The sequence below is a fragment of the Crinia signifera genome, chromosome 6 (genome assembly GCF_055691185.1).
Source record: "Crinia signifera chromosome 6, ASM5569118v1, whole genome shotgun sequence".
Classification (NCBI taxonomy): Eukaryota; Metazoa; Chordata; class Amphibia; order Anura; family Myobatrachidae; genus Crinia; species Crinia signifera.
In genome coordinates, this window is record NC_139222.1 from 135,877,186 (window position 1) to 135,898,706 (window position 21,521).

Consider the following 21,521-nt stretch of genomic DNA (forward strand, 5'->3'; position numbering starts at 1 on the left):
TGGTGCAATATTGTGACACTTTAGTTACTAATTGTAAGAATGCATTTGTCTTTAAATAGACTTTCCTCTTATTTCTGTAGCATCACAGGGGGTTGGGATCATTTGGTCTATTGCATTATGGTAGAAAGTCATTAGGTCAAATCCATTAGGTCGACATGCTAAAAGGTCGACATGATTCTAGGTCGACATGGGAAAAGGTCGACATGATTCTAGTTCGAAAGGTCATTAGTTCGACAGGTCATTAGTTCGACAAGGTCATTAGTTCGACATTGTCTATGTCGACATTCACAAGGTCGACATGGAGTTTTTCACTGTTTTTTTACCTGAATGTCAACACAGTCATTATCTGCTCTTGTCCAATTTTGGCCTGCCACCTGGTGGACATTTGGTGCAATATTGTGACACTTTAGTTACTAATTGTAAGAATGCATTTGTCTTTAAATAGACTTTCCTCTTATTTCTGTAGCATCACAGGGGGTTGGGATCATTTGGTCTATTGCATTATGGTAGAAAGTCATTAGGTCGAATCCATTAGGTCGACATGCTAAAAGGTCGACATGATTCTAGGTCGACATGGGAAAAGGTCGACATGATTCTAGGTCGAAAGGTCATTAGTTCGACAGGTCATTAGTTCGACAAGGTCATTAGTTCGATATTGTCTATGTCGACATTCACAAGGTCGACATGGGGTTTTTCACTGTTTTTTTACCTGAATGTCAACACAGTCGACATGGACACAGTTTAAAGTGCACTGCATCCCCTCGCATCGCTCGCTGCGCTCGCGATGCGTCGGGCACGGTGCCTCGCTACGCTCGGCACACTATTTTATTCTCCCACCACGCCCTAGTGGATGGTAGGGCATGAAATACCGCCTGTCGGCACATGTTGGCTCAAAAAACAGTGAAAAACTCCATGTCGACCTTGTGAATGTCGACATAGACAATGTCGAACTAATGACCTTGTCGAACTAATGACCTGTCGAACTAATGACCTTTCGAACTAGAATCATGTCGACCTTTTCCCATGTCGACCTAGAGTCATGTCGACCTTTTAGCATGTCGACCTAATGGATTCGACCTAATGACTTTCTACCATAATGCAGTAGACCAAATGACCGCATCCCATCACAGGACATTATACATGAATATACACTATTATACGGTTGTTTTGGTGAAGGACGGCTGGTTGCATGCTAATCGAGCCTCCCACTGGATTCATTTTACAGCACTGCCATCCTGTTGCGGAAATCCATTAATATTAACATTAATCATCAGACAAATGTGGGACCTCACTGGCTAATAATAATTACTTAGTTGTTTCTTCAAAGGTTATTAGATTCAGTATCACAAAACATCTTGAAATTTAAAATCACTTTATGCAAATTAATTGGTGATATTGCTGTGCAGCCCGTTGTTTAATCAGATCCATTGATCTTGGTAACATTTTTATGTGGTTTTATATATGCTTACTGCTCAGCATTGACTGTTATTGTTGTAAATACTTTTTTACAATCGGAGCTTCTATTGTTAGCTATTAAATCACCATTGTTTGGAATTACTACTATAGCTATGCAGGTTATTAAATTACAAGCTACGATATTGTGACACAAGTCAATTTTAATACTATAATATATATATATATATATATATATATATTTTAATACTGTATATACTATTCAGTTTTATGGTCACAATTTAACCATTTAGGGGGTATTCAATTAGTTTTTTTTTTTGTATAGGTGAAAAAAGGCACTAAACTAACCACCAACTATTCAATTGCATTTGTTTTCGCCATTATTGAAGGTATTTTTCGGCAATGCCTATTCACCTTTCTTTTTTTAGTGAAAAAGCATTGGTGAAAAATGCTGAATTTTCACCGGCAAAAACACTTGGAATGGTGGCTAACGTGGTAGTTTTGGCACTTCTGAAAACGGTACTAGGTGTAAAATCGGACATCCAATTGAATAGGGCGAAACTACCCAATTACCTTAAACAATCACAGAAAAGTTTTAATAATAATTGAATACCCCTTTTATTCAGCTAATATTTTTTTCCCAAAAAATGCTCAGAAACTCTTGACATTTTTATGATTGAATTAGGTTGAGAACATGTATTTTAAATGTATAAAAACAAGTTTATTTATATTTATTTATATTTATATATGATATTTATATATGATGTCTGTGAGTCTCCGTTATACTACCATCTGCTGCCAGAGAGTGAAACTACATCTCTACTACTACATCACACATACACAAACACAGAAGGTAGCAGACTAGCATTTGAAGCTTTTGCTTCAGGCTGGTTTACATAAAAAAAACAGTAAAGACAAAACTATATTGTGATATTTTGATGGATTTTCTTTTTACAGGAATCTCCACTGTCCCAGAAATTTCATACATGTGAACCTATTTGTGTCTTTCATTATACGTGGGGTTGCCGTGTTCATTAAAGATGCTGTTCTGTTTGCCAATGAGGATGTTGACCACTGTACTATGTCTACGGTAAAAGATTATAATATTTGCTAATTCTGTACAGAGAATTCCTTGCAGTTGCTTACTCCTGGATGAACTACACGATTATTCCTTTTTCAGACAAGCTGTAAGGCAGCCATGGCCTTTTTTCACTACTCTGTCCTTGCTAACTTCACTTGGCTGCTGGTGGAGGGGATGTATCTGCACACTCTGCTCACCCTAACGTTTACATCACAAAGAAGATACTTTTGGTGGTATATTGTCATTGGTTGGGGTAAGTGCTAACGCAGTTTTTTTATGGTTACAATAGGATTTAAAAGCTGCATTAACCATTTTCTGAAAAAGCTCCTATAACGAGAGATATGCGGGCTTGGATTTACCAGATCCAAGCCCGCACGAACGTTGGGTATCCAAGCCTGGATCTGAGCGGCGCTTGGAGCTTCCAGCTTGACTCGGGCAAAACATCATCGCCCGGTGTCGGATTATCATGAGATCCAGAATCCCTTAAATTGCACCTCCTGCGCCGCCATCTTCACTCCAGTCTAGGAGCAGGGTGGGAAAGGGTGTGCTACTGCTTCTGCTGTGTACTGTTTGCTGGGGCCTGCCTCTGCTGTATAGTCCACTGGTGCTGCTAGTGCCTGCACTGCCTAGTGGCTGCCAGTACCTACCAACCTACCTACCTACTGCAGTATATAATTCCAGTCTGCTTGGTGCCCTGCCAACCAGTACCTATCGCAGTACATATAATTCCAGTCTGCTGTTGCCACTGGCTACCAGTACCTATTGCAGTATATAATTCCAGTCTGATGTTGCCACTGGCTACCAGTACCTATCGCAGTATATAATTACAGTCTGCTGTTGCCACTGGCTACCAGTACCTATTGCAGTATATAATTCCAGTCTGCTGTTGCCACTGGCTACCAGTACCTATCGCAGTATATAATTACAGTCTGCTGTTGCCACTGGCTACCAGTACCTATTGCAGTATATAATTCCAGTCTGCTGTTGCCACTGGCTACCAGTACCTATCGCAGTATATAATTCCAGTCTGCTATTGCCACTGCCTACCTACTGCTGTATATAATTCCTGTCTGCTGGAGCCTACCTACTGACCTATATACTTACACTCCAGTGGTGCTGTCCTGTGGCTTAACTCCACAAAAATAATGGAGATCCAAATTATGGAGGATAAATAAAATAGGGAAAAATGAAGAGCCACTTCCTCCTAGTTCTGAAGCTGCTGCCACTTGTTATGACATAGACAATGAAATGCCATCAACGTCGTCTGCCAAAGTTTGGTAAAAAATAAATGTCAATCGTTGGATGAGAAACGTAAACTTGCCAATATGCCATTTACGACACGGAGTGGCAAGGAACGGCTAATGCCATGGCCTACGTGCATGACTAGTGGTTCAGCTTCACACAACGATCAAAGTCCTCCTCCTCTCCCCCCGCCCTATAGTAAATTTAAGACAGTTAAGCTGTCATCGACAAAAACACAAACACAAATCCACAAGAAGAATCCAAGGGTGTAGTGGTTGTGATGCCGGACCTTCCCATCACTGTACGGGAAGAGGTGGCTCCTTCCACCATTTGCAGTACGCCCCCTGCATATGCTGGAAGGATCACCCACAGTCTAGTTCCAGATTTTAATAATGAAGGTATGAAGGTGTCAATGTTGTACACCAGGAGGAGGATATCGATGTAGCTGGCGCTGAGGAGGAAGTTGACGAGGAGGAAGTTGACAAGGAGGATGCTGATGTGATTTGCTTAAATAAGGCATAAGGGGGGGGGGGGACAGTTGTCCATGGGATGAAAAAGCCCATCGTCATGCCTAGGCAGAGGACCAATAAATCCACCTCTTCAGTCTGGAATTTTTTTTATCCAAATCTGGACAACAAATGTATTGTCATATGTAGCATATGTAAAGCTCCAATAAGCAGGGGTAAAGATCTTGCCCACCTAGGGACATCCTCCCTTATACATCTCCCGAAGACCCTTCATAAATCAGTGTTCAGTTCAGGAACTGTGGCTCGGACCGTCAGTAGTCCAGGGACACCTAAATCCCTTGGTCCTCCTGTTGTATCCAAGAGCCTGAAAAGCACACCAGCAACTCCCTCCTCATCAATTTTCCTCCTCGATCCGGATCGGGGGAAGCCTGCAGGCCATTTCACCAGCATGACTGACTCCTCTTCTATCCGGGATTCCTCTGGAGGATCCTGCAACGCTACGCCTACTACTGCCTCTGCTGCTGTTTCTGCTGGGAGTCGGTCATCATCCCAGAGGGGAAGTCGTAAGACTGCTATGTCTTTAACTAAGCAATGACCGTCCAACAGTCATTTGCCATGAGGACGAAGTACGACAGCAGTCATCCTATGGCAAAGTGGATAACTGCGGCCTTGATAGCTATGTTGGTGTTAGACGTGCGTCCAGTATCCACCATCAGTGGAGTGGGATTTAGATGGTTGATGGAAGTATTGTGTCCCCGGTACCAAATACCATCTAGATTCCACTTCACTAGGCAGACGATACCCGGGATGTACAGAGATGTCAGAAAAAGTGTCCTCAATGCCCTGAAAAATGCGGCTGTACCCACTTTCCACTTAATATGGACATTTGGACAAGTGGATCAGGGCAAACTAAGGACTACAGTATATGACTATGACAGCCCACTGGGTAGATGCATCGCCTTCCACAGCAACAGCAGCATCATCTCTTGCACGCCAGCTCCAAGGCAGGCTACGCTGTGTATCACCGGTTACGGCAAGAGGCACAACTCCGACCACCTCTTAGAGAAACTTAGGGAAATCATTTCACAGTGGCTTACCCCACTTAGACTCTCCTGGGGATTTGTGGTGACGGACAACACCAGTAACATTGTGTGGGCATTACACATGGTCAATTTCCAGCAAGTGCCATGTTTTGCCCACACAATAAATGTGGTGTGCAGCATTTCATCAGAAGTGACAGGAGCGTGCACGAAATGCTTGCGGTGTGCTGCTAAATTTGCGGACACTTTCGGCATTCTGCCACTGCCTGCTGAAACCTGGAGTGTCAGCAAAAACTCCTCAACCTGCCCTGCCATCAGCTTAAACAAGAGTTGGTGACACGCTGGAACTCCACCCTCTATATTCTGCAGAGGATGGAGGAGCAGCAAAAGGCCATTCAAGCCTACACAGTCACCTACGACATAGGCAGAGGAGCGGGGCTGCACCTGACTCAAGCGCAGTGGAGGCTGATTTCCGTGTTGTGCAAGGTTCTCCAGCCATTTGAACTTGCCACACGTGAAGTCAGTTCCGACTCTGCCAGCTTGAGTCAGGTGATTCCCCTGATCACGCTGTTGCAAAAGCAGTTGGAGAAATTGAAGGAGGAGCTAAAGCATTGTGATTCCACAAAGCATGTAGCTCTTGTTGATGAAGCCCTCCATATGCTTTGCCAGGATACGAGGGTGGTCAGTCTGTTAAAGTCAGAGGAATGCATTCTGGCCACCGTGCTCAATCCTCATTTTAAAACGTATGTTGTGTCTCTGTTTCCGGCAGACACAAAGGTGCAAAGGTCATGAGATTGTCATCTGAAGGGGACTGTGACACGGCCACAGCTCCTCCTTCATTTTCTCCTGCACCTGTGAGGAAACAGCTGCGACTTCCCACATGAGGGCAGGCAGGAGGGAGTTTGGACATCTGGTCCAGACTAAAGGACCTGCTAAAGATTGCTGACATGTCTACTGTCGCTGCATTGGATGCTGTCACTAATAAAAGAATGGTGGAGGATTACTTTGGTGACAGCATCCAAGTAGACATGTCAGACAGTCCTTACCTGTACTGGCAGGAAAAAAAGGCTGTTTGGAAGCCCCTGTACAAACTAGCTATATTTTACCTGAGTTGCCTCCCCCCCCCTCCAGTGTGTAGTGCAGCAGGGAACCTGGTCAGTGAGCAGCGAAGGAGGTTGCTTCCGCAAAATGTGGCGAAGATGATGCATATAAAAATTAATTATTAATTATTTAATGAAGACCAGGAATTGCCTCCAGAGATTATAGTCCTGTATTGTGGAGTCCAGCGGGGACGAATTGATAATCTGTGAGGATAAGGAAGTACACACTGAAGGGGGCGAGGAATCAGAGGAGGAGGATGATGGGTGACGATGACATCTTGTCTCTGTAGAGCCAGTTTATATAGGGAGAGATGAATTGCTTTTTTGTGTGGGGGCCCAAACAAAACAATCATTTCAGCCACAGTTTTTTTAGGCGCTGTCGCTGAAATGTTTGGTTTGTTAAAGTGTGCATGTCCTATTTCCACAACATAAGGACAACTCCATCTTGTTCATTAATCCCACTGCTGAGAGTCATTGATATGTAAGATAAGTGGACTTGTCTTTAATCGCATACAACTGTTTGCGCTCCGCTCGTTGCCTGTTTATGTCTGGTCAGTAGGTTCTGTTCCTTTGCAGCTCTGCAGTGCAGCTATTGCATTGCTGCACGAATCGCCCACTGCTCCTCGGCTGGTGGTAAACACAATCAAGCCAGATAGGCAGTGGCGTAACTAGAAATTTTGCTCCCCCCTGCCAAAAACCCCCCCCCCCCCCAAAGTAAAAAAAAAAAAAAAAAAAAAAAAAAAATATATATATATATATACACACACACAGCACAGTGCCTCCCTATGTGTGTATCTGCATGAAATGCTGGCACTCCCTGGACAGGATTCCCTCCATTGGAATGCCGGGCTCAGTTTTCTGACTGCCGACGTCCCCATTGCTATATTATATTTATATATTTCAATGTGTGGGACAACGCAAACACTAATTTAGAAAAGGGGGGAGGCACTGTGCTGAATCATGTCTGAGGGGCAGTGATTGGTGCAGGCTGGGGGTTAAGTGGAGGGGCGGGGCAGTGGGATGGGGTAAATTGGCTGATTGGGGAGGGAAGGGGGCAAGGTAGCAGGTTGATAGACACTGGGGTGGTGGGGAACTACTGGGCTAGAAAAGTGGGGGGTTAGTTAGGTAGTATTCTGAGGAAAGGAGATTGTTACACTGACCTGGAGATTGATTGCCTGGCTTACATACTTTGCAGCTCTGCATGTACACTCAGTCAGCAGCCCCTGAGCGCCAGATGCAGCTGCTAGGATCAGGGTGCTGGTGTGATTCCGCAGTCATGCCTCTCCATGGTGTGAAGCCCGTGAATGTTGCCAGCCCCAGCGTCAGCTCAGCCTCTGGATTATTCTGGAACTAATGCCTGCGTGCTCACTGCTCAGTTTCCCAATCCCGGCTCCTCTCCAGCGTGGCCTCTGTCCCCAGTGTGTGACGTCTGACGTGATGACGTCACACGCACGCATAGGAGAATGAAGCAGACAGAGTAACCAGCAGTCACTGCTGCTTTTCTGTCACTCCGTGCCAGGCCCCGCCCCTGCCCTCTCATTTGACGGCAGCCGCAGCCCGCCCGCCTAACCTCCCACCCTTTTGGACAGCCGCCCACCCATCAAGAAGCAATATGACAGTCTGACAGTGAGTCTGTCAGGCTGTCATGGCTGCGCCCATGCCGCTGCGCGACACAGCAGCACATAATGATGTAACTGTAAGACCTCATTGCGCCGGGCGGGAGCAGGCGCCCACGCAGCCCCCGCTCCCCTAAGCGGTGGCGGGGGCTGCCTTACGCAATCTACGCCACTGCAGATAGGGGTCTTATTGGGTATTAAACTGACAAAAACATATACACACTCGCAGAACAACTCAGTGCTGCACAAATCGCCCACTGCTTCTCGGCTGACTGTTGCCTGGTTATGTCTGGTCAGTAGGTTTCCTTCCTTTGCAGCTCCACAGTGCAGCTATTGCATTGCTGCACGAATCGCCCACTGCTCCTCGGCTGCACATCGTAAACACGATCAAGCCAGATAGGGGGCTTATTGGGTGTTAAACTGATGCTTTTTGGGGCCTAGTTTTTCAAACTGCCATCCTGTCTGCAGCTGCAGTGCCACTCCTAGATGAGCTACATGTTTTTGCCGCACACTTGTGTGGCTTAGCATAGTTATCCAGCTACCTCGGTGCAACCTTTTGGCCTAAAATCAATATTGTGAGGTGTTCAGAATAGACTGGAAATAAGTGGAAATGAATGTTATTGAGATTAATAATAGCGTAAGAGCAAAGAAAAAAATTTCTGCGGTTTTTGCAGTTTTTATGCTTTAAAAAAAAAAAGAAATCAGAACCCAAAACGCAAAACGTTGAGGGGATGTTTTGGCAAAACCCATTAGAACCCAAAACCTGAAGAAAATCAGAACCCAAAACCTAAAACGCCAAAAGTGGCCGGTGCACATCCCTATCTATAACACAGAAGTGATACCAGATTTGGTTAAAATAAATCCTTTTATTTTATGAAAAAATGTACAGGTCGTCAGAAAAAAGCACTCATCTAAATTTATAAGTTGATAAAAATGTTATGATAGTTTCCATACAGGTATTCTGGCATTTATTTTATATAGCTGACATTAGGCCCGATTCAAACCTAATTGCTGTTGTGCATAGAGGCCATTTATTGATATACTGCGCAATGTGTGGGCCCGACACCTGGTAACAAAGAAATCCTGATACTTTTTTCCTTTGTTAACCGTTCGCAAGGTGATTGACAGGCAGTCCACATCATTGGTGTTGCCTGGTCGTATAGTGGGAGTACTAAGAAAAATATAGGGAAACCGAAATAAAAATCCTAGGTGTGCCTAGGAAAACGCAGACATGCCCAAATGTTGTAGGAGAGGGTGTGTGACATCAGCTCTGGGCCAGATAAGGATTCATTGTAGTTGCCAAGTAAGCCCCTGGCTACTCTTAGCGTGCAATGGTGAGCATTTTACGAATGGATTATGACATATTCGCTAGGTTGCAAAGTCTTTGCTAGGCATACACATCTATTCGTACAGCGAGCACATTTATTTGCAAGGTGGAATTTCACTATAGAGGGCATCGTCTAGCTGATCGCTGGCCGCTGCACATTCACACAGCAGCGATCAAGTCTGAATCTGGCCATTATTTCACACATTTCTTCCTGTTTCACCAAACCTTTAAAGTAATCTTGAACAAGTTGTCACTATTCCATGGACTGGGAAATACATGATATATTTTTCTTTACCTGTTATATGGCAGCACGGATGGTGTAATGGTTAGCATTACTGCCTCACAGCGCTGAGGTCATGGGTTCGATTCCCACCATGGCTCTAACTGTGCGGAGTTTGTATATTCTCCCCGTGTTTGTGTGGGTTTCCTTGGCTCCCAACAAATTAACCCTAGAATGCGTGTATATGTGGTAGGGAATATAGATTGTAAGCTCCACTGGGACAGGGACTGATGTGATTGTTCAAATATACTCTGTAAAGCGCTGCGGAATATGTGTGCGCTATATAAGAAACTGTAAATAATTCTGCTTACATTATAGTGACAAAGCAACTAACATTTGAATTGAAGATGTCTTATAGTGTTTTCTTGTCTTCTTTAGGTATCCCATCAATTACAATAACAGTTTGGATTAAAACAAGAATCAGCTTTGATGATAAAGGGTAAGAAATTTACAGTATTTTGCAGTAATACTATTATACAATTTTGCATGAAGGTGCAGACAGGACGGGTGCAGATACATTTATAGTTAGAAGGGGTGTGCAACCTAGTTCCATTTCATATTGCAGTTAAAAATAAAGCTGCACATTATTTTTTATCTGTATTTATTACAGATGTAAGCTCAACTAATGATGCTTTTAGTTTTGGATCTGTATTAATTTTGTGCTTTGGTTCTGGTATAATTTGACAAAAGTTAAAACCAGCCTCATATGGTTTGGTCCTATTTTTGTCCCTATGGTATTAGCATTGGCGTGCGCACGGGAGGTGCCGGGGGTGCACAGGCACCTCCTAATAGCCGGCACCCCCGCACAATTGCAGCACCTCCTTGACCGGCAGCGGCAGTGATGATGCGGCTGGCTGCTAAGATGACCAACGCATCGCGGCCGCGTGTTTTAGTCCCCACTGAAGACAGAGCATAGAGCCCATTGTGCAGCAGCCGCCCCGCCCCCTTCCCCCGCCCCCTTCCTTCTATCACAGTCGGTGTCCCCGCCGGGCATAGAGCCGCCTGCCTACAGAGTGCAGCTTTATCGTGAATGAGTCAAACAGACTGCACAGCTGAGCACACTCTGCTGGCGCCACGTTTCGGGCAGTCAGGAGGAGGAGGCGGAGCTACCCTCTCATCTTTCCCCAGCTCCTCTCCTCTGCTTCCTGTATGGCTGCTGGGGAGTCGGGACTTGTTGGGTGATTCTGCAGTGCTGGCTGTGCTGCCGGGGATGATGATTGTGGCCAGGTGGATGCAGTAACAGCTGAACTCTTTCCCTGCCTACAAAAAGAGCCAGCCCATCTCATCCTGCCTAAGATTTAAGTAAACCTATCAATGTCACAGCCTGTTGCCATCTCACAGCTTTCATCCAATGCCCCCCAGTCACCCAATATCTCACCATCACCCAATATGTCTATTTCACCCACTATCTGTGTCACCCACTATACAGTATGTCACCCACTATCTCTGTGTCATCCACTATATTTCACCCACTATCTAGCTCTGTGTCACCCACAATATAGTATATCACCCACTACCTTTGTGTCACTCATTATATGTCACCCACTATCGCTGTGTCACCCACTATATGTCACCCTCTATCACTGTGTCACCCACTATATGTCACCCTCTATCTCCATGTCACCCTCTATCTCCATGTCACCCACTATTTTCCTGTCTCTCTCTATCTGTCACGCACTATATTGTCGCTCACTATCTCCCTTTCACCCACTATCTCCTTGTGATTCACAATCAACGCCCAGAAGACGTTGATTGACACGCCCAGTAGGCGGTGATGGACATGCCCAGTAAGCGGTGATGGACACGCCCAGTAGGTGGTGATGGACATGCCCCTCCAATGGTGCACCCCCTAAGAAAATGGGCTGCGCACGCCTATGGGTATTAGTCACCACAATAAACTTTATTTCCAGCAATTTCCAATTAAGTCTGATCACCTCACAGGACATAATGTTGTTTCCATCTATTTTGGCCCAAAAGGTTACACCAGGGTTGCCTACCTGACCCTCTCCTTCAGGGAGAAAATGCTCTGTTCCTGGACTTCCCTGGTAATGTTTGATTGCCATCACTTCTGGTCAGCTAGTTAATTGAGAAGAAAGGTGTTTCACCACAGGTGATGCCAATTATACATTACCATTAAAGCCCAGGAACAGAGCATTTTCTCCCTGAAGGAGAGGGTCAGGTAGGCAACTTTGGGTTACACCCTGCAGCAGTGGGCAGTGCAAACAAATTGTATTTTAATTTCAAACATGGCACATGTGTCCCGCTACTAAATTGATTCCATCTTGATTACATTTTACCATTTTAACACTGTGTTAGGAGTGAGGGTGTGGAGACCCAGTTGTGGATGCCCAGCAGACCATTCTGCGTCCTGCAAACTAAGGCTTCACCTATAACAGCCATGTTTGTGGGGGTGAATTAGGTCTGCCCCCACTCCAGCACTGCCAGGTCTTAATGAGGGACAAGGCTGCTGCAGGAGGCAGGGCGGATTGGCCCACTGTGACACCGGGCCAGTTACTGGTGGGCTGGTACAAACCACCCCTATGTCAGGCCGGACCATCCGGTTTACTGGCCAGGTAGAGCGCACTGGCCATGCCCCCTCTGCCAAAGAACCTCGGAGCCGGAAGTAACGCACTGAAAAACAGGACAGCGTGCATCAGACTTTTTTCCCTGCATTGGCTGCACAGACCTCTTTTTCTGCCAGCACCAGTAGACTCCAGCCCCCACATATGCAGTGAGTACAGTACTTCTGTACCCCTGCTGATAGTGGCAAGGCATCCCCCGAAACAACTTGAGAGAGGGGGTCATGGGGGGAGGTGCCCGCGAATTGCGGGGGCGCAAATTTTCTCTCTGTGTAATAGAAAATAGGGTGTGGGGGAGAGAATGAATCAGGAATTCTCTCTCTGCAATCCATCTCTCTCTCTAGGTGATCCCTCTTTTTCCCTCTCTACCTCTCTGTTATCTCCCTTCCTCCACAACCCCCCTCTCTTTTTCTCTCTCTGCAACCCCACTCGACTTTCTACAATCCTGCTTTCTCTACGATCCCTCTCTCTTTGCAGTCCCTCTGAGTGTTCCATCTCTCTCTCTATTTCTGCGATTCCTCTCTCCCTCTGCGATCCTTCTCTCCCTCTCTCTATGATCCTTCTCCCTCTCTCTGCGATCCCTCTCTCACTGCGATCCCTCCCTCTCCCTCTGCAATATCTCTCCCTCTCTCTCTGCTATCCCTCTCTCTCTCTGCAATCTCTCTCTTTGCAATCCTTCTCTTTCCCTCTCTGCTATCCCTCTCTTCGATCCCTCTCTCTCTTTCTGCAATCCCTCTCTCTCTCTGCGGTCCCTCTCTCTGCGGTCCCTCTCTCTGCGGTCCCTCTCTCTCTGCGATCCCTCTCTCTCTGCGATCCCTCTCTCTCTGCGATCCCCCTCTCTCTCTGCGATCCCCCTCTCTCTCTGCGATCCCCCTCTCTCTGCATTCCCTCTCTCTCTCTGCGATCCCTCACTCTCTCTGCCTGCAATCCCTCTCTCTCTCTGCTATCCCTCTCTCTCCCTGCGATCCCTCTCTCTCTGTGGTCTCCCTCTCTCTCTCTCTCTGCGATCCCTCTCTCTCAGTGATCCCTCCCTCTCCCTCTCTGCAATCCCTCCCTTCCCTTTTGTAGGGTTGCTTTCCCAGATTTCCCGAACTGGTTTTCCATCCCAATCCGCCCCTGGCAGGAGGTGTGTCACCGCAAACAGAGAGTTTAGAAAGACTGACCACACACCACTCCTTATAGGTGGGAAGTATGGGCCCACGGGAGCAACAATGCACAAGATCTTGCCTAGGATACACAAGTCCTCTAATAATACAGGAGGTGCAACAATGCACAAGCTCTTAACCAGAATACACAATATTCACAGAGCTGACATGACCAGAAATATTATATAAGCAGACAATGTAAGAGAAATAGACTTATATGATGCAGGTGAAATTAGCAGATACAGCCAGTGAATCTCCAGAGCAGGCAGGGAACATGCTGACATGCTGTAGCAGAACAGGTAAACACGGCGCTATAAATGGCCAGTATGTATATAGCTATATTCAGACACTGGAGACTGAGGAGCACATTTCATAGTGGTGCAATTTGACATCATACAACACACCATTTGTGTGCAATCTGACATCATACAACACTGACGTTTGTTTTATAAAAACTCTCTTCGTGTGACATAATTTTGAACGTTGAGGTGCCAATAAAGGTCCAATCCCACGCCGTGCGATTTCAAGGTGTTGGAACCAGTACCTCTGATGAAGTCACTTCGGTGACGAAACGCGTTGTGTCTGTTCCCATGTTTTTATGCAACGGATTGAAAATCCCCGTGTCTAATATGCTGAATTTCAAATTATTTTAATTTAAAAAATGTTTTTTTTTTTTTTAATCAACAGTTGTATTTAAATAAAAGCAATTGTTCATTGAGGTGAAAGTAGCGCACTTTACGTCTTTCCTACCATTTCTTTCCCACTCTATCCTCCGCTAACAGGGAGGTTTTGTAAAGTGCAGCTGACCAATAGAGAGCAAAAAACAGTCTTTATACCAGTATATTTTTGGAATGTGGGAGGAAACCGGAGTACCCAGCAGCACAAGGAGAATATACAAACTCTGCACAGTTAGGGCCATGGTGGGTATCGAACCCATGACCTCAATGCTGTGAGACCATTGCTAACCATTACACCATCCGTGCTGGCCCATCTTACTATCACTATCCACTTAACCACAGATATGGAGACAAGCAGTACTGGTCAAACTAAAGATTACATGCTGCAAACCATTTTTGGTGCCTCATAAATAAAATGTAATAATAATAATAATAATAATAATAATAATGACAGCCCACTGGGTTGGTAAGGTATAGCATTTTCAGCAGCAGCAGTGTCTAAAAAACAATGCCAGCTCATCCACAGGCAGACTACTCCCTGTATTTTAACTTTGCTAAGAGGCTTACCAATGTCAGCCTGTTATAAAATCTCAGACTGTCCTGAGGATTTACCATAACATGTTTTTAAAATCAGCTTTGCTCATAGAAACCTATGGGCTTCTATTGCACTTCCACTGCTATGATGGATCCAACGGATCACTCAACGCATGCTCATATAGTACTCTGGGTGCAGAATACAGAAGTCCTATCATTGCAAGGACGGCGCTCTTAGCTGTCCTTTGCAGAACTCTTCATGCATACAGTGATAGTAAACATCAGTATGCATGCAGAGGCTGGCGGCAAGCATTGCAAGTTGTAAGGCGCTCATTGTGAGAGCCTTATGCTGGGTACACACCAAAACGATTTGGATTGGATGCAAATCGTATGCAAATCGTATGCAAATCGATTTACATACGATTTGCATACGATTTGCATACAATCTGATCCCCTCTGTATTCAGATGAATGGATCTTTTACAGATCCTACCTGCAGCAGGTAGGATCGGATTTGGATCCAATTCAGATCCAACCAAACGATTTTGACCAAATCTGCATCCAATCTGCATCCAATCAGTCTGAATTGGATCCAGATTGATGGGATTGTGCCAAAATCGTTTTGGTGTGTACCCAGCATAACAACTGGGTGAATTTGAATACATCCTGTTGTGCCCACACAATAAAATTGTTGGCTCAGATTTTATTTTAAATGACATGGGCATGAAGGAAATGCTGTATTCGGCCCCAAAAATGTTTTAGATATTTTCGGCATTCAATCAGAAACCACATGTAGAAAACGATTTATTTAACCCTTTGAGTGCCAACATCTCTGCCAGCGTCGCTCACAATTGTTAAATAAATTCAAATAAAAAATGTTGTGTAAAAAAAAATATATATTTCCTATATGATATAAACATTAGAGGTCATTATGATGAATACAAATCTATGCTTGCCAAATTTTACACCTATTTTAACAAATTCACTTGGCTCTAGAAGGGGTTAAGTTACAGTATTAAGTTATTCCTGACATAGCCGGTGCAACATGTATCTATGGATATGAGTCTGGTCACAGAGATGCAAGTAACCTTTTGGAATGTTTTAATAACAATAATAATAATTCTCTAGGATTGTATGTGCAGTACACACCAACTGAACCATTTTTGTTTGATTGTACTGGATATTAATCTATTACAATATGCTTTTGCTCAGATGCTGGGATGATTATGAAAACATTTACTGGTGGATTATCAAGACCCCAATTTTAGCTGCAATATTTGTAAGTATACTGTAGTTTGTATATGACATAGGGTAATTTTTAAACTGGGCATACACTATACAATTATTTGGCTGGTTGGAATGATAATCTGGTAACGGATAAGAGTACATTTATTTTTTAAATAGCCATTCGCAAGGTGATTGACAGGCAGCCAGCATTTGTGGGTGTCATCTGTCCATTTACTGCAATTGTCAGGATAAATGCTGGCATATATATATATATATATATATATATATATATATATATATATATATACCACTCCAAGAAATGATTGGCACTCAGGAGGCAATCGGGGTTTGACCCCCTTCCTACAGCTGTAGGATTGTGCTCTGACGAAGGGAGTCAAACCCCGAAAGCTTAGCCTAATACACATCCGTTTTATTCTGCTGAAATTGCCTCCTGAGTGCCAATCATTTCTTGGAGTGGTATATGATTGCTGTTGGGGCACCGGGGCCCGTTGTTTGCATCTATTTTTTTGAGTGCCGGCAGGTTTGGAACTTTATATATATATATATATATATATATATATATATATATAATGTTGTGTGGTCCTCTGCTCATCAAAAATCCACATATTATATTATGAATCACTTTAAATACGAGATATGATGACCCCTGATGAAGTCTTTTACAGACGAAACTCGTTGGTTTTTATTGTGAGAATTTTGAAGAATAATGGTGCAAGTAAGCATCAAGAACTTTTAATAAGTTTAATCAAAAGGACTTTTATGCTTACAATTATTGGATTGGTCAAGTTGACCCCGAGTTCGTTCTTTATACATCTCCTTAAAGACTTGGAATGCACGCTGTGTTTTTCAAGATGACCGTGCGTTCCACGGCAGCCACGAGGTGGAACGCACAGAAATGGCCTGGGTGAAGCACATAATGATGCGCTTCTGGTTTTATGAACCGCACATGCCGGGCTGGACGGCTGATTGATGTCTACCCGGATGTAATGGATGGCATGGCTGCACGCTATTTACACTGGTTTGTATAAGTGATATATCTTATTAGCATATGTAGCTGGCATTTTTAATTGGAATTATGTCCCTTGGTTTAAATGTTGATTTGTTGGCTAAAAGTGGGTGTTGCCGGTAGCGGGTATAAGGGGTGGTCCTATGTGTAGGGATCTGTTTGCATGTCTCCTGATGTGGTCCTGAGTAAGGCCACGCTCCATGGCCGAAACGTCGACCTGACATGTATGTATCTGTTTGCACTTTGCTGATGAATTAAAGCAGCAATTCTGATATGAGCTATCAAGCCCTGATGAGTGCTATCTTTATTGTGAGGAGAATATATATATATATATATGAATATACACACACACACACACACACACACACACACACACACACACACGTTGGTTCACAGGTTGGCACACCAAACAAGCAGATAAAGGACTCTGGTGCCTGGCACATAAATGATGAATAAAAAGCACTTACCCCCCTCTTGGAGTAGGATTGGAGCTGGCACACAGATGAAGGTGAAAACTGCTCACAGGCAGTTTTAATCAGAGGTGATGAAAACTTCACCTCTAAAGAAAATTGCCTGTGAGCAGTTGAAACAGCTGTCAGGTTAAACAGCTGTCACTTTGTGCAACAATGCTCTTGTATTAAACTTGTTACTTTTCACCTTCATCTGTGTGCCGGCTCCAATGCTCCAATCCTTCTCCAAGAGGGGTGTATATATATATATATATATATATATATATATACGCATACTAGTAAGCCCACTCGAAGCAAATGCTTTGAAAGCTAGTCTACTACATTGTAATTGTGTGATTGCCTCTGTGTTTCTGTATGTGTGAAAGAATAAGATATGTAGTTTCACTCGCTGCAAGCAGATGCCATTGTTTCGGTTACACACGGACACTAGACATATGTACAGGGGGGTGCGGCACTCACGATACTCACTCAGGAACACGCGGTAAAACTTCCTTTACATCAACGTTTCAAAATTTATTATTTTGTCATCAGGATAAAAAATAAGACATACACTGACCTTGATATAGCAGCATTACACCACGTGCAGGTACGGGGGGAGTGGACGGGACCACACACACCCGCCCCTTCGTCCATAATGAATTACGTCATCCATAAGGGACGCGCAATCTGTGACATCACCATCACCATAGAAACCATACATAAAATAAGAACAAGGGATAACGGCCGTATCTCTGCAATATAATAACAATATATGTGTCATCATAAGCAATGAAAGCATAACAATATACTAGCGAAAGACACCCAAGGGAAAATGCTCATTAAGACCACGTGGGGAAATCAAGTCTAATTGATGAATCTACAACGTCTCCCTTTGCAACAGTGCTCTCGCACGGTCACCACCTCTACTGGAGGGGGGGATACAGTCAATAATGCAGTATCTTAAGCTGGACAAAGGATGAGAGTTGTGGGCAAAATGCCTCCCTACAGGCTGATCGCTCTTGCCACTTGCTAGAGCATTGCAGATGGAATGTCTATGCATAGACATGCTCGCTTTAAATTTTCGTTCAGTCTTACCTATATAAAATAGGCTGCAGGGGCAGGTGATCAGATAGACTACAAATGAAGAATTACAGGTGAAATGATGCTTGATTTTATAGGTTTTACCATTGTAGGGGTGTTTAAAAGAGTCCCACGTAAGCAGAAACTGGCAGGTCACACAGGCACACCTGAAATTACCAGTTCTTAAATTATCTAGCCAGGTAGTATTAGAAACTCCCAGCTTGAAATGAGTATTCATTTTTCACTTGTAGTTGCTTTAAATCTTGGTCCCTTTGTAAAACAAGGCATCATACGCTGATCAGCAAATGGTAATGATTTGTCACTGGCCAATATCGGCCAATTTTTCTTTACAGTAGTGACAATCGATGGAGCTGCAGTATTATAACGGGTAACCATGGGGAGTACATTCTCAGGAGACTTCTCCACTTTTCTGGTAATGAGAAGTTCCTTTCTATTTAGTTTAAGGACCAGGTCCTTGCAGGCCAATAACTCTCGCCTATCATATCCCCGTTAGCAAAGTTTACATATGAACTCATCAAGTTGTTGGATACAGATATTTGCATTGCTATTAATCCTCCTGTATCGTACCATCTGGGAATATGGTAAACTTTTCATGAGTTTAGCTGGGTGACCGCTCTGAGGCTGCAACATAGTGTTGTGATCTGTGTCCTTTATATAGACACTGGTCACCAATGTATTATTCTGTTGATTTAATATCGACATCTAGAAAATGCACCTGCAAACAATTAATGTCACATGTAACCACTTCACATGTATTCCGCGTCCCCTCGCGGGGCGCTCTGCGCTCGGCTTGCTTCGGGCTCGCCACACTATATAAATTCAACTCCCTGCGGACGTGAATAGTGAGGATGCATGGGATGCGATATTAAAATTGTACAGTGCGGCTCTTAGGACCCGAAAATCAGGTCCCATCGCATACCACTAATTAAGGTATGCGATGGTATGCAATGGGCGCCGTGCTAGGAAACAAGTACCGTATTTTCTTTATATTAATATAATCCTTCTCATAATGTGTGAAAATGATTTTGAAGGCTCCGAAAGCGGTGCCTCCAGCTGCCCCTTATAAAAAGCTGGAAGCCGGAGGTGGGCAGTGGGTGGGGACAAGCAGAGGGCTGTAAAAGCCCATTTGAAAAACTAGTAAAAGCGTCACCTTTCCAAATGATTCAGTGACAGGGTGCGCTTTCAGCCATGTTTCAAAGGGAAAAAGGGGAATTGGAGAGTCTGCACTGGTTGGTGCTGTGGCACCCAGGGGCCCCAGATGAGACAGTATTCACAATTGTATGTAGATCTCTATGGGGGTGCAGCCAAAGACAATACATTTACAAGTGAAAAGAGAAAGAGAAAGATTGTCTTCTTTTTTTGGCGCACAGAAGTAGAAAAGAAAATATTTTGTGGTGTTTATTATAAAAAATAGCTTTTAATTTATTCACTTTAAAACTGCTTACTTCATGAAATATTGTTGCAGTAAAAAAAAAAAAACATTACGTTTGGTACTCTTTACCTAGCACGGCGCCCACGATTTTGATCGTGGGCATCGCAGGTAAAAAAATCGCGGGCATTGAATGCACTAAAAATTGGGTGCGACGCGACCGACGCGATGCCCGCGATTTCCCATAGGGACCAATGTTAAACTTCTCAATTGACCCGATTTTACTGTTCAATGCCTCAATTGACACGATTTTTCCATAGGAAACAATGTTAAATGGCCCACAGAGGCCAAATAGCCACCCTGAAGTGTGAAATGGCCCCCACAATTGTTAACGCCACCCCACGATCAACGTCAACCCGAAGCGTGGCGAGCGCCGCGAGCGCCGCGAGCCCGCGAGGGGCGGCGGTACGCGTCCTACGACCTTTTCATACCCCCACTATCCACGTCGGCGTTGAGAATAGAATAGTGTGGCGAGCGCAGCGAGCCACCGAGCCCGAAGCGTGGCGAGCGCAGCGAGCCCCGCGAGGGGATGCGGATACCTTCACAGGTAAACGCGTCCCTTCGCGGGCTTCACAGGTATCCTCGTCCCCTCGCGGGGCTCGCTGCGCTCGCCACGCTTCGGGCTCGGTGGCTCGCCACAGTATTCTATTCTCAACTCCATGATTGGTAGAAGTACAGCGCTACTCTTAACTGATTAGGTCTTTATCAAGAGAGATGTTTATCAGCGTTGAGATCTTATCACTGAGGAAGATGTTTGTTTAAATTTAAAGTGCTGCCTTTGATATATCTGGTATTTTCTTGTCTCGGTGATGGGGGATTTCGAAGTGTCCAAACCTTTATTCTAAATTGAAATATTGCAGGTACATATCGCCTTTAAATGGTTTTACCACTGCAGTACAGTTGTCAAGATATGCTGCTATATTGGTTTACCAAATAATGCTGTTTGTAGATGGTTTGTACTGTTAATTGTCCCCTGTGGAATAGTGACACTTTGTCACATTATCTGCAGCTTACAGTATGTCGTTAGGCACTCAGAAAAGGTCTTCAGTGCTCTCTTATAGTTATATTAAATCTGACTCATAATCCCGAATATTTCGGGTATTTATGGCTTAATGTGGTCTGAATACAGACCTAAGATCTCATGTATCTGTTCGCAGATTATTGCATTCACTATTTAATGTGGCGCATATAGCGCTATGTTACTGGTTCATAGAACAATATGACCCAATCAGTATACAAGTAAAGTTAATACTATTGAACATCCACTATTTATGTCACTAAATTTAATGTTATTGGTTTTAGTCATTTAAGTGGATGAATACCGGTAATTGAAATTTATAGAGCACGTGGTTAATGGCTTCTGTTCATATGAAATATCACTGTTTGATTTTTAAATCAGACATGCCAATAGTCTGTGTCAGGGGCGCCAATTTATATTTTTTCCGGTGGGTGCTCCCACCCCACAAAATCCACCCCCCCCACAGAGAACAAACCCCCCCCACACACACACTACCACCCCAACCCCACGCTCCCCCCCCCCCCGTGGACTCACCCGTCAGGGAACCTGGATCCAGCTAGGTCCCAGCAGCGGATATGCCGTCAGCAGCAGGGTCCCTGTGGAAGATGGGAACTAGCAGCGGTGTTAATACCGCTGCTAGTTCCCATCCACTGCAGGGACCCCTGCTGATGACTGCATATCCGCTGCTGGGACCCCGCTGCCCGTGCCGTGGGTGCTCCACACTTTCCGTGGGTGCTCGGGCCCCGGAGCACCCACGGTTTCGGCACCTA

The 21,521-nt window shown here is 44.5% G+C and overlaps 1 protein-coding gene across 3 annotated transcripts in view; it reads left to right on the forward strand.

Annotated features, from left to right (window-relative positions):
* LOC146008233 (vasoactive intestinal polypeptide receptor 1-like) overlaps positions 1 to 21,521 on the forward strand; it is a 134,919-nt gene that overhangs the window by 52,869 nt on the left and 60,529 nt on the right. For all 3 annotated transcript variants that reach the window (XM_083147308.1, XM_083147309.1, XM_083147310.1), the window contains exons 6-9: positions 2,371 to 2,503; positions 2,594 to 2,747; positions 9,945 to 10,005; positions 15,713 to 15,779. In XM_083147308.1, the coding sequence (XP_083003434.1) occupies positions 2,371 to 2,503; positions 2,594 to 2,747; positions 9,945 to 10,005; positions 15,713 to 15,779 (415 nt within the window). The remainder of the gene's footprint in view (positions 1 to 2,370; positions 2,504 to 2,593; positions 2,748 to 9,944; positions 10,006 to 15,712; positions 15,780 to 21,521) is intronic.